The sequence below is a fragment of the Rosa rugosa genome, chromosome 7, assembly GCF_958449725.1.
Source record: "Rosa rugosa chromosome 7, drRosRugo1.1, whole genome shotgun sequence".
Lineage (NCBI taxonomy): Eukaryota > Viridiplantae > Streptophyta > Magnoliopsida > Rosales > Rosaceae > Rosa > Rosa rugosa.
In genome coordinates, this window is record NC_084826.1 from 14964625 (window position 1) to 14976904 (window position 12280).

General features: G+C 39.7%; 2 protein-coding genes across 4 annotated transcripts; one reads left to right on the plus strand and one right to left on the minus strand.

The window, feature by feature from the left end:
- Nucleotides 1-855: 855 nt before the first annotated feature.
- Nucleotides 856-2930, plus strand: LOC133723939 (RNA polymerase II degradation factor 1). Its single transcript, XM_062150814.1, has one exon. The coding sequence runs from the start codon at nt 1334-1336 to the stop codon at nt 2810-2812; it is 1479 nt and encodes a 492-aa protein (XP_062006798.1). The 5' UTR covers nt 856-1333; the 3' UTR covers nt 2813-2930.
- Nucleotides 2931-3730: 800 nt separating this feature from the next.
- On the minus strand, nt 3731-9694 carry LOC133723938 (pyruvate kinase 1, cytosolic). Of its 3 annotated transcripts, none has more exons than XM_062150812.1 (17): nt 9463-9694; nt 9274-9370; nt 9095-9192; nt 8681-8836; nt 8282-8359; nt 7603-7734; nt 7403-7483; nt 7220-7291; nt 7049-7138; nt 6821-6965; nt 6508-6600; nt 6190-6281; nt 6012-6079; nt 5376-5475; nt 5086-5142; nt 4755-4814; nt 3731-4117 (listed from the first exon to the last, which is right to left on the minus strand). In XM_062150812.1, the coding sequence occupies exons 1-17, from the start codon at nt 9529-9531 to the stop codon at nt 3965-3967; spliced, it is 1641 nt and encodes a 546-aa protein (XP_062006796.1). In that variant the 5' UTR covers nt 9532-9694; the 3' UTR covers nt 3731-3964. The 3 variants fall into 3 exon arrangements, with proteins under 3 accessions (XP_062006796.1, XP_062006795.1, XP_062006797.1); XM_062150811.1 differs by having other exon boundaries at nt 6190-6285; nt 6512-6600; nt 9463-9693; XM_062150813.1 differs by lacking the exon at nt 5086-5142 and having other exon boundaries at nt 9463-9691.
- Between the last annotated feature and the right edge of the window lie 2586 nt (nt 9695-12280).

Consider the following 12280-nt stretch of genomic DNA (forward strand, 5'->3'; position numbering starts at 1 on the left):
ATGTATAGTCTAAATTATAGACCATGAATGTCCAAAATCTATCTCTAATCATGGATTGGGTCGATTATAAAAAAACAAATGGAGGGCTAAAGTCTATAAGTTGGTTTAAATATAGACCAACGTTTAGACCATGGATGGCAAGCTGTTTGCCCACCTTTGGATGATTAATTGATCAATGGATTCAGACTTGAATAAAATATATTAGAATCTATAATTTTTTTTGAAGACATCAAACGATTAGAGTTGGAAAAATTATAGACCGTACTATTTGGATGAATAGTAATTCCAAAGGTCTAAAAATTTAGATCTTGACGATTGGAGATGGCCTAAAACTAGTAATCGTAGTCACACTACTTGCTTTGAGACGACCTCTCTTAGATCGGAGCCCACAGACATACCGAATCACCCGAGGCAATGACCAAAGCGAGCAAAAATTTTGTAATAAATAGCTAGCAAAGCCTACAAAGAGAGGAATAATGATAACCAGGCCAACAAAAGACCTAGAAGGCAACCAACGATTCGAGATCGCAACTAATAGACGACAGAAAATATGGTAACTCGATACTTCATCCGAGTCAAAACCGAAAGATTCTATTATTTAATTAAAAATATTAATTTATCAAACATTTTTTTTTTTTCGACTAGAAATTTATCGAACATTTATCTAACGAGTTTTTATAATAGATCGAAGAGATCTATTTATTAAATAGAAAGAGTAATAAAGAATACGTGGCATGGCCATGTGTGATCAAAGATATCCTAAAGATATTCTTGTGCGTGAGATTTGTAGTTTTAAAGACGCCTCCTTTCCTTCGCTAGTTTTAGCAAATACAAAACCTGTGGGTTTTACATTCCAAAGCAGCGGACACCCAAAACCATGGGCAGTTTAAGTTTTCCTTCTTCTCCACTCCCAAAACCTCCAACACTAAAACAGGCTGCTCCTCTCTCTGTATATAGTATTTACCGCTTCTGTACTTGGTCCTTGTCTCACAATCCTGTGCACAACAAACCCCGTTTCTTTCTATTTCCACCTCTCAATGCTTGTGTACTAGTTCTGCCAAACACATGCAAAAAGCTGATAGTCGATTACAAGTCTTTGAAGTTTGTTGCTTTTGAACTGTTTGCTTTACTGGTTTTGTTCCAACTTGCGTATGTTTTTGTTTCACTTTTTATTATTATTATTAGTTCTTCTCAAAACTAAGCAAGCAAAATCCGATATAGAAATGTGCAGAGATTAGACTATGACATTTGGTTTTTAATTTTGGGTTCTCAAGTGTTTGTGAAGTAGAAAAGCCTTGTTTTAATTATTTACTTTCTTTCTTTTTGAGTTTGGATGGAACCCAATGGTATAGGGGGAGGTTTGTTTCCAGAGATGAGGTCTGGAATGTTAGGCCTAGAAATGCCTCTGCACCAAACACAAAACCCCCCAAATCCTCAGAACCCACACCACCATATGCACCAACCCCAAATGGTCAGCTATGCCCACCAAGAAGCTGATCACAACCATCACCCACAAGCTCACCAATCTGCAAAACATGGGTACCCATATGCCACAAAGCCCAAACAGATCACCCTCAGTGATGAAGATGAACCTGGGTTTGGTGCTGATGACAGCGCTGGTGAAAACAAGAGGAAAATCTCACCATGGCAGAGAATGAAGTGGACTGACACCATGGTCAGGCTTCTAATCATGGCTGTGTTTTACATTGGGGATGAGGGTGGCTCTGAAGGCCCTGATCCCACAGGGAAGAAGAAGAGTGGTGGAGGATTGCTGCAGAAGAAAGGGAAGTGGAAATCGGTGTCGCGGGCTATGATGGAGAAGGGTTTCTATGTCTCTCCTCAGCAATGTGAGGACAAGTTCAATGATTTGAACAAGAGGTACAAGAGGGTGAATGACATACTTGGCAAGGGAACTGCTTGCAAGGTTGTGGAGAATCAAGGGTTATTGGAGAAAATGGAATTGTCGTCCAAGATGAAGGACGAAGTTAAAAAACTGCTGAATTCCAAGCACTTGTTCTTTAGGGAAATGTGTGCTTATCACAACAGTTGCGGCCATGGCACTGTTGGTGCTGCTGGAGCTAGCGGTGCGCATAACTCATCCCCGGAAGACCCTTCGGAGGTTCAATTGCAGCAGCAGCAGCAGCAGCCCCAGCAGGAAAGGTGCTTTCATGTATCGGAAAATGCTCATGTCGTTGCCAATTCGGGCAGAACAGAGACGGAGGGATCCAAAATGTTCAAAGCAGAGAGTGGTGGCGAGGATGAAGATGAAGACTATGAGGATGATGGCTCCGAGGATGACGATGATGAGGAGGAAGAAGGGGTTGTTGAAGGCGGTTCGAGGGGTCAAATTGGGCATGGACATGAGGATGAGGATGAGAATGAGCATGAAAGAGCTAAGAGGCCAAGAAAGGGAAGCTGTTTTTCTGGGTCCTCACATAAAATGTTGATGCAGCAATTGGGCAGTGAAGTAAGTGGTGTGATCCAAGATGTGTCCAAGAGTCCATGGGAGAAGAAGCAGTGGATGAAAGCAAGGCTGATACAATTGGAGGAGCAACAAGTGAACTACCAATACCAATCTTTCGAGCTCGAAAAGCAGAGGCTCAAGTGGGTTAAGTATAGTAGCAAAAAGGAAAGGGATATGGAAACAGCTAAGCTTGAGAATGAGAGAAGAAGGCTTGAGAACGAGAGAATGCTATTGCTTGTTAGGCAGAAGGAGCTCGAATTGCTTGATCTGCATCACCACCAGCAGCAACAACATCAGCAACAAAATTCTTCAAACAAGAGAAGCGACCCTTCGTCCCTCACCGGATAATATGTATATATAGGGGCCTAGATCAGATAGATGAGAATGAAGAATTTCCCACTTTTATTGATTCAAATTATCTTTATGTATCTGCATCTTTTAAAAGTAAAGAAACATATTTCTGAAATTGAAGCCAAGAATATATGTTGTTTGACGACCCTATTAGTATTAGGGTAGTGTTGGCCAAAACAAGAACAAACCAAGGAAACAACGCCGGCTGCCTGCAATAGTACAAAGTCCATTCTTATTAGTTGGATTTTGTGTTGTGTAGACCTTCACCTTCCCAGTTTTGGATTCGTACAACTGCGATATTATATTATACAAATTCTATTGTCTGTGGAGGATGATATTCAGAATAATAACGTGTCATCGTTTCACTAAGAGAAAGACACAGAATCGTTGCCCGTAAGCTTTTCTCTAGCCCCCAGAATACCACTCAAAATTGCATGGTTTACGTTGAACGAAGTCATCATCTTTCTACTCTAAACAAGTATATCATTAGTGTGCGCACCCATAGTTGCAAATGTATCATCATTAGCATGCGCACCCAGCTCACATCAAAGTGTTGACGAGGCTGAGGCAGGAGGGCTTTAAGTAACATGAGGTAATCACGTGATTTAGTTACGTTAAATAAGTTTCGTCGTCATTACCAGTTCAGTTGCAATTTTTCTATAAACGGGTTTACTGGAGCATTGTTAAGTTCAGTTGCAATTTTTCTATAAACGGGTTTACTGGAGCATTGTTAAGTTCAGTTGCAATTTTTCTATAAACGGGTTTACTGGAGCATTTTAGGAAATTCTCTCAACTTGCTCCCTGGAACCAGGAACTTTCGACAAAAGCAAACAAGCCTTGTTTTAACTGGAGCTGAGACCACAGTTAAAATTTAAGCTGGAATCTTACAAAAACCAAATTAGTGACAAACTAAGATCACAAAAAGCATCGTCTTTATTGGAGACTTGAATGACTATGATATGTAAACACAAAATGGGGTCATGGGCAACAGACTTTTAATAAAAGACTAATTGCCTCAGTCTATAACCCTTCATAGAAGTCAAATTAACGAGCAAGTCTCCAAAACCTGGGATATAAACCTCCCAGGTAACAGGGGATCGGTCCATTCCCCAATAGTTAAAAAAGGGAAATTATAGGGTAAGAAGAATTCTAATCTTCGAGCTCAATAATCTTGACAACAGAGGCATCACCAACTTTCTGGCAAACAACTACTCGGTCGTGCGACTTTACAACTCCTGATGCCTTTCCATGATCAAGAGCAACCTTTAGAACTGACTCGTTTGTTGAACTGGTGGACTCGGCCTGAAAAATTGTATACAGTGGACAACAAATTAGAAACCAAATAGGAAGATACAACCTGAGAGGAGAGAAAAGAAGCAACACAAAACCAAAGCAGAAATACTGTAAGGCCCACAGACAAACAGAAATTACTCTCAAGGTAACATTCCACCTATGGGTAACTATAGGCTGTGATAGTTAAACCCATCATATGCACAAAAGTGAAGATACTTGGTCTCCAGCCGAGAGCCAAGGCAATGTACGATCAAGGCTGGACAATCACATAACTGGATATTATTGAGCTAAGAACCCTATGGTGCCAAAAAAGAGAAACTCATAATGAACCGCAAAACTTTGCTACAGAGGCTCCAATTACTATGAAACAATACCCTATGTTGACGCACAGTGATTAAGCCAGGTGAGTGGAAACATGCTAGGTTCCGACTTTAAAATAATACTCTAATCTATGTGATGCATCAAACAATATAGGAAAAGACTAGCAAGAGTTGCCCTTCCAATGTAGTCAGAAATGGCTGAAATATACGTACAATTTAAGACCAGTTAAGACTTGAATAGCAGAAACCACAGATAACAAATTTACATTCAAGCCCACCAATAGAGAAAATGAAGAAAGTATCAAGTCAATGCAGAAAATACTTACAGGGTGTCGAGGATCAGCAAGCATAGGGTAAAGACCCCTGACTAAGAGTGATTGCCTTGCCTGCACATTGGGTTTTACAAAAGGGGAAAAGGTCACAAAAAATAACATAAGTAAAAGAAATGCAAACTTCTGGGAAAAAGTTTCAACATTCTACAGCAAAGTAACAGTCAAAAGCATCAAGTTTTGCCCATGTCTGAAAATACTGGAAGTCGTGCACGTGCATGCTTCACATAAGTCAAATTTGATTCATCACAACTACACTTCTGGATTTCAAAAATTTGTTTCCCATATATGGGAATAGTTGATGCATGTTGAGATAACAAAAATAAACCTGAGCATTAACGTCAACGTTAAAATTTGCAAGAGACCTAGAATTTTCATGAGCTTCCTGCAGCAATGTCATCACTTAACTGGTATCATCTTGTTTTTCTCGTTTTTATTATAATTAGGTGCTAAAAATGAAGACGAATCATTTCTTGTAAGAATTGAAAAGCATTCTCATCAAACTTTGCATATTAACATGCAGACGAGAAATAAATTTAGAAAATGTAATTATTTAAATTGCATTGTGATGAACTTCACAGCTTTTAGTAGAGCTAGAGGTCATAGTCAAGGGCAAACCTCAAAGGCTCCAGTAAAGCTCCACTTAAGCTGATTTGTCTTGAGCCGGGGGATGACGACTGAAAGAACTGGCATTGTGGGTCGGTACTTAGCAATCAATCTGCACAATACAGAATATTTTAGGATACTTGTGACCATTAACAAATACATAGAAGCATAACACGATTATCTTATTGATGCCAAAGAACCCTAGCTCGCACAAGAAGAAAAAAAAGGAGAACAATGACGAAAGACTAAGTGGTAGCATAATAATGGCAGCTAGGATTTGTTTTAAACATTATCTGCTTTTGTCACTGCTAGATGTCTAGTTAATTTTTATTAGGGGTATCTGAGTACTTCTATTCACTAGGTTGTTTTTTTTTTTTTTTTTCCAGACTAGATTACATCTTTGTAAGGTGGACTGGACGATTGAAAAGAAATTGAAAAGCTTCTGTTTCTCTCCAGGAGTGTGAAAGCCAAGGCCTTTGGAAGTGATGCCTAGAACCCTACTGGTGTGAAGTTTGTAGCTTATATCCTTTTTCTTTTCAATTTCTTCTGTTGTTTTCTTAAAATTCTTACTATTCTCATCAACCCTGAATTTACAACATAGAAGAACCCTAGATTCCCCAAACAGGAGCTTTTATTCAGTGTACATACCTTGCAGCCCGTCCTGAGGAAGTGAAGCAAATAATAACAGATGCCTTCACCTTAATGGCTGCCCGAACCTGGACAATTTTGACATTTGCTATTCAAGATACCAAACTAACAAATGGGAGAAAGCAAGGAACAGTCATAAGAAGAAAACTATCATAGGAGCAGCTTATAAAGTCAATACCGCAGAGGATGCAATAGATTCCAAGTGTGTCATTGGCTCTCCAACATATTTGACTGTCCTCTTGAAATACAAGTCCTGGTTAAAGACCTTCTCTGCCTGCAAGGATAAGAATTGTTATTATATGCAATCTATTGTATCTAGGACCATGCTACTTATGAGTTGTGATAGGTCTTTCACAGCTACTTATGAGTTATGATAGTATCCTCAATTTTAAGTGATAATCAGTAATATGAAGAGCTAGTATCCTCAATTTTAAGTGATAATCAGTAATACTAAATCAAAGTAGAGAAAAAGAAATGAGAAAAATAAAGAAAATACTAGCCTCAGCACAAATTTTGCCAACAGTAGAGATGGTATCAACAGGGTATAACCCACGAAGAGTCTCAGCACCGAGAAGAATTGCATCACTTCCTGCACCCACAAAAAATTAGGTTAATCAAACATATTAACAAAACTTTCCTGTCAATGGAATACTTTTGCAAAACTAAACAAAAAAAAAAAACTGCAAAAAAAATCTATGACACTAGCAACAACTATACATAAAACCAGATAGTATAAAACGTTTAAAATCATTTAATGGGCCTCAACCAGGAATCCCTAAGGCAAAGATTGAGTCAAAATAGTAACTCACCGTCTAATACAGCATTTGCAACATCAGTTGCTTCTGCACGAGTTGGCCTCAAGTTGTCGGTCATACTATCCACAACACGAGTAACCACAGCAGGCTTTCCAGCCATGTTACACTTGTAAAGGGCAGCCTTTTGAAATAAAAACACCTGCAAAGGACAGAAAAATGAATGACTTGTTACAAATAAAAAGATGACATAACATTTACTACTCGCCAGTGAAGGATACTAACCTTCTCAGGTGGCAGGTCAATGCCCAAATTTCCACGGGATAGGATAATACCGTCAGCTTCTTGTAGAATCTCGTCAAAATGGGTTAATCCCTATTGTAAAGAAGAAATTTCATATAAATATCTATGTATTATGCAGAAGAGAATGTAAACTGAAAATAGATGAATCTTCACCTCCATATTTTCAATCTTAGCGAAAATTTGTGTCTGACTGAGGTCACCCAACTTAGAAAGGTACTCGCGGGCCTGCATTAAAACATGAATAAGCCAGGTTAACCAATATATTCAAGAGCTAAAAGAATATAAGGCATCATGTTTTGAGACTAAACACGGCAGGGCACTAGGAAAGAGACTTACTTGGCGAACATCTTCTGCATGTCGTGTATATGACAGTGAGAGGAAATCAATTTTGTTTTTAAGTCCCCAACTACTGATAACCTGGAGGGCCAATAGATTCAAACAGTCAGAAAATAAGCCAAGGTAGCACGCCAAAATAACTACGAGAGCCTTGAGTCATGCTCAACAACTTAAAATTCCCCAATTTGAAAAGAGCTTACCTGCTTATCTTTATCAGAGAGAGTAGGCAAGTCAATATGAACTTGAGAGATATGCAAAGTGAACAAAGAACCGGCCAATGTTGCAGAATTCTTTACCACACAAACAACATCATCTCCTTTCACTTCAGACACCTGATCATCAATGCAGAAGTTATCAGCCAGGCATGACCTATGAATTTTTGCAAATGCTTGTGTAGAAAGGTTTTCCATATCTAAAGTGCTATATACTGCGAATGCTTGTGTAGAAACGTTTTCTTCATCTATAGTGCTATATAAAGCCAGAGGCCCAGAACATGAGCTTGGGTGAAACATTTTGAAGTCTTCAAATAACTTTCATTAAGAAAACTTTAAGGAAATATTATTATTTATTAGTTAATGGCAGTAGAATGATAGGGCCAAAACATTTCTTTTAAAAACTATTAAATTATTTTGCGTACAATTAAACTCATGGACAAACAGTATTACTGATTCAGATATTTACATGATAAAATGACAGTAGAAAAGCTCTTTGCTTACAGGCAAGAGATTGCGCAGAAAGGCTAGTATATTAGACAAAAACTTCAGTAAACTTAGGTTTGTTTCAAGGAGTAGGAATTTTTCAGTTTTGGGGTGGGGGATTTTATGGAAGAAAACAAAGTGACTTTAACAAGTGTAATCTCTAAATTTAATTTTGCTTTACCTCCAACCATGCAGAAGTAGTTTCACTTCCAGTGAACAGGTATTGGCCTATGAAAACGGTATCTCCCTTCGTCACTGCCTGAAACCATTTGAAGATTTGACTTGTTAAGTAGATCTGATTTCGGCAAGGACAAAAGTAGTATTTGCAGTATTCAACTGAACTAAGAGGTGAAAAGCACAATCCCATGTATCTTAAAGAGAAGATAGCTACTAAAAGACATCGAGTATAAAACTGAAAACAATAAAAGACATAATTGCACAACAACAGGTTATGGAGTCACATCTGGAGAACATATACATAAACAGCTTATGAACATGCCCAGTATTTCAATGAGTCCATCTAGTTAAAATTAAAAACAAAACTATAGACATGATGATAAAACAAAAGATCTTGCCGCACCTGTGACAATCCATCAAAATTGATGGGCAAAAGCTCCGAAGATGGTTCTTGTCCCTGATCAGGGGTAAGAATAACCAAGCCATCTCCCTTGAGTTCAATGATCTTCTCGCCTCTGTTTACAACCTGCAGCTCGGGACCCACAGTGTCCAACATAACCTGAAACAGAATAACCAAAAGAACACCATGCAATCAGTTCCCCATCTTTCGTTTATTCATTCCACTAGGAAAACAGATGGAAAGATTCTCGAAAGTGAAGTTAGTACGCAACAAGGCTAAATCCAAAAAATGCTGATCAAACAACACAACTTTGTTTCTTTTGGTATTCAAACAACACCTGGACGACACTAAAAATCAAAGAAAAAAAAAAAAAAAAACTTTCAAAAGTAAAAACAAAAGCATGCATGAAATTCATACCGCGCAAAGCTTCTTGGTACTCTTAACAGCCGCCTTGAGATTGTCCAAAGTCTCCTGGTGATACTCCGGGTTACCCCACGAGAAATCGAATCGGGCCACTGCAATCCCCACATATTCAATCCATCAAAACCCCCCAATCACTCATCCAAACCAAACAAAAGCATTCGAAAATTCCATACCAGACATTCCAGCATTGAGGCAAGAAGAGATGACCTCCACAGATCGGGATTTCGGCCCCAGCGTCCCCACAATCTTCGTCATTGCAGGAAAAAAACTCTGCAAAAAAAAAAAAACATACACAAATCAAATCGAATCGGTTCCAGCAATAGATCCACCGCCAAAATCAAATTAGGGATTGAGAATCGCACCGCCTTCGACGGCTCCAGTATCGAAGCCATCCTTATCGGCTCCTCCAGAAGCAGATGATTCGAATGCATTTTCGATTCCTACTGAAACACTCACAGCGAGAGAGAGAGAGAGAGAGAGTGGTTCGGAACAGCAAAGCTTTCAAGGTTTGCGTGGAGAAGAAGAAGAAGAAGAAGAAGAGAGAGGTGTATAAACTTGACCTCTCAGAATATGCTCTATTTTATTTTCTGCCTTCCTCCAAAAACACTTTCACTCTTCTACACTTTCGATTTCAAGTGAAACGACGATTTACACGTGGCGGCATGTGGGACGTTAGGTTTTGCTTTGCACTCAGAAGGTGGTGGTTTTCGTGGGGGAGGGGGGAAGCGTACGCCGCACGCGAATATGCTTGCGCGTGGGGATGCGTGGTTTTGGTTTAGGCGAGGAAATGTGCACGTGGTTTGATGAGGTAGCGGTTTGGTTATTTTAGCGTGGGCTACAGTGATGCCTACTACTCTTAGTTGCGGCGGGCGCACAAGGAAAGCTAGGGGAGAAAGGGGGGTTATTAAACGCACTGGTTTTGTGAAAGGTATTCGGTCAATTTCTATGGGCTGTCGTTTTATGAGGTGAGTACGGTCGTCGAAAGCCAACTTCAATGGGGGGATATATATGCGGAAAGTTGTTATATAAAAAAGTTAAAAACCATTAAATCAACAGCACTTGGCATGCTGTTTTGCCGGAGAAAGTCGTCTACTTGTGGGGTGTGGGTCGTCGAGTCGGGCCTTTTTTTTTTTTGACTTTGTCTAGGAGAACCCAAAGGCTGTCGAGTTGGGCCTTGATCCGGCTGGTTCTGTCACACACCCAGATCCGCTCATTTATTTTTGGTTGGCGAAAAATGCTAATAGTGTCATCGTTGAGGAGGCACGACGTTGGAGAAGGTATAGAGTACGTTTGTTGTGTCACATGAATAGTACGGGGGCATTAATATGAATGTAGTAGGGGTCACTCTGGGCTAGGTTTGATATTTTGTGTTGTATAAATGAAGGTGTTTTCAGGATTGTCTTGTCAAGTGTTTTTTTTTTTTTTTTTTTTGGAATGAAGGACTTTCATTATGGGGGAGGCGAATCTTTTCTTGGCGGCGCTTGTCCGGTGGCGCCCCAACGTCGATGAGGGCCAACGACTCTACCTGTAACATCCCGTATTTTCACTTACCCGTTTACTAGTCATTTGGACGGTAAACGACAACTACTCTCACTTTTTATCCTAATTCGGTATTTTAGTGGCCCTAAAAGTTGAGTTTTTGATCGGGCCAAAATTTGAGAAAACTTCCTTCTTGAAAGTCGTAGAGGACGTTAAACCGAGTCCGTGGACATGTGATACACCTAAATCGGAGTTCGTATGCGAAAGTTATGAGTGAAAGATTTAATTTACTGTTCACGGGTACTGTTCATGGTAACTTTCTATATATATGGAAAGTTACTGTGGTAGGTTTCTATTTTCGGAAACCTACCCCCCCCCCCCCCCCCCCCGAGATTTTCTCTCTCTCCCCGCGTCGGCCCTCTTCCCTTTCCCCTTCGATTGGCCGTCGTCCGGCCATCAATCGGCGAGACCCAGGTGGCTGCTGACTCGCCTCCTCCTTCTCTACCTGCTGGTGGTCGTGAATTGTCACGATTTGGCCGGAGAAACGAGAATCGACGGCGAGAAGCAAACGGTGGCAGTTGACGTTTTCCGGCGATTCCGGCCATTTCCGGCCACCAAACCACTATCGAAGGTAGGGTTTTTGACAAGGATCATTTCCCCCCTAGCCTTGAGCCGCGATTTGCAGCATAGAAGGAGAATCATGGAAAACCCGAATCTAGGGTTTGGGTTTTTTCTGGAAATTTTTCACCGGCCGATTTGGAGCTCTTAAAGGTAAAATTGGATTGGGTTGTAGTTGAGAAAAATGTTGGGTCTGATGAGTAGGTGGCGCTGCCAAAATTTGGTGACCATCGGAGGTGGTGGCCACCGGCGCGTGAGCCCCACGCGCCGCCACTGTGGATGGCGCGTGGAGGCGCGTGGAGCAGTATTTTAATTCCGGTTTTTAGCCCATTAAATCCTATTATTTGTGTAGAGCTTGTTTGTGAAGTTTAGTAATTTTTGGAGAAACTTAGAATTATTTATGGATTTTGAAATTTAAGGTTTCGATTATCGAATTACGAGAATCCGACCGTTGGATATCTCTCGGTTCTGCCTTGGAACCTTTAAATTAACGAATTGGTATTAGTGGTATAATTTGGGCTAAATCCTAGGAGAATGGAAGATGTAATTATGAGGAATTGATTTTAAGAATCGTATTAAATTGTTGAAGAATTAATCACGGAGTATAATTATGTACAGGACGACGTACCGAGCTATTGCTCGATAACGGAACACGAATGCGTGATCGTCGGAATAGTACTGTGAGTGGACTTTTGTTTTTAAGTAAATGATGCATGCATTTATTTTGAAATTATAGGTTTATTTAATTATCGTTTTATTTATCGAGCATGATATTATGTCTTGGATTATAATTTGACATTGATTTTTCATGAGTTTCGGATATGAACTTATTATGCTCGGATTTGGATTTATGAGTTGTTTTTGAGAATATGAATTGATTTTCAGAAATTGATTATAATTATTATTTGAAATTCTGATATTGTGATTTTCAATGAATTCTTTTCCGAGGTGATTTCCGGAAATTCATATTTATTTTTCATTCACCGATTTGAGATCTCTGAAAGATTTTCGAAATGAGATTTCGATGGAATTATTTCTTGGTTGTTTATCGACTTTCGGTTTTGACATTGGGAATGCCTCGAT

Coding starts and splice junctions, on each gene's coding strand:
- LOC133723939 (XM_062150814.1), top strand. CDS start 1,334: ATGGAACCCAATGGTATAGGGGGAGGTTTGTTTCCAGAGATGAGGTCT.
- LOC133723938 (XM_062150812.1), bottom strand. CDS start 9,531: ATGCATTCGAATCATCTGCTTCTGGAGGAGCCGATAAGGATGGCTTCG. Junction 8,837..9,094: donor GTACCAAGAAGCTTTGCGCG/GTATGAATTTCA, acceptor ATTCTGTTTCAG/GTTATGTTGGACACTGTGGG. Junction 6,966..7,048: donor TTGACCTGCCACCTGAGAAG/GTTAGTATCCTT, acceptor TGTCCTTTGCAG/GTGTTTTTATTTCAAAAGGC.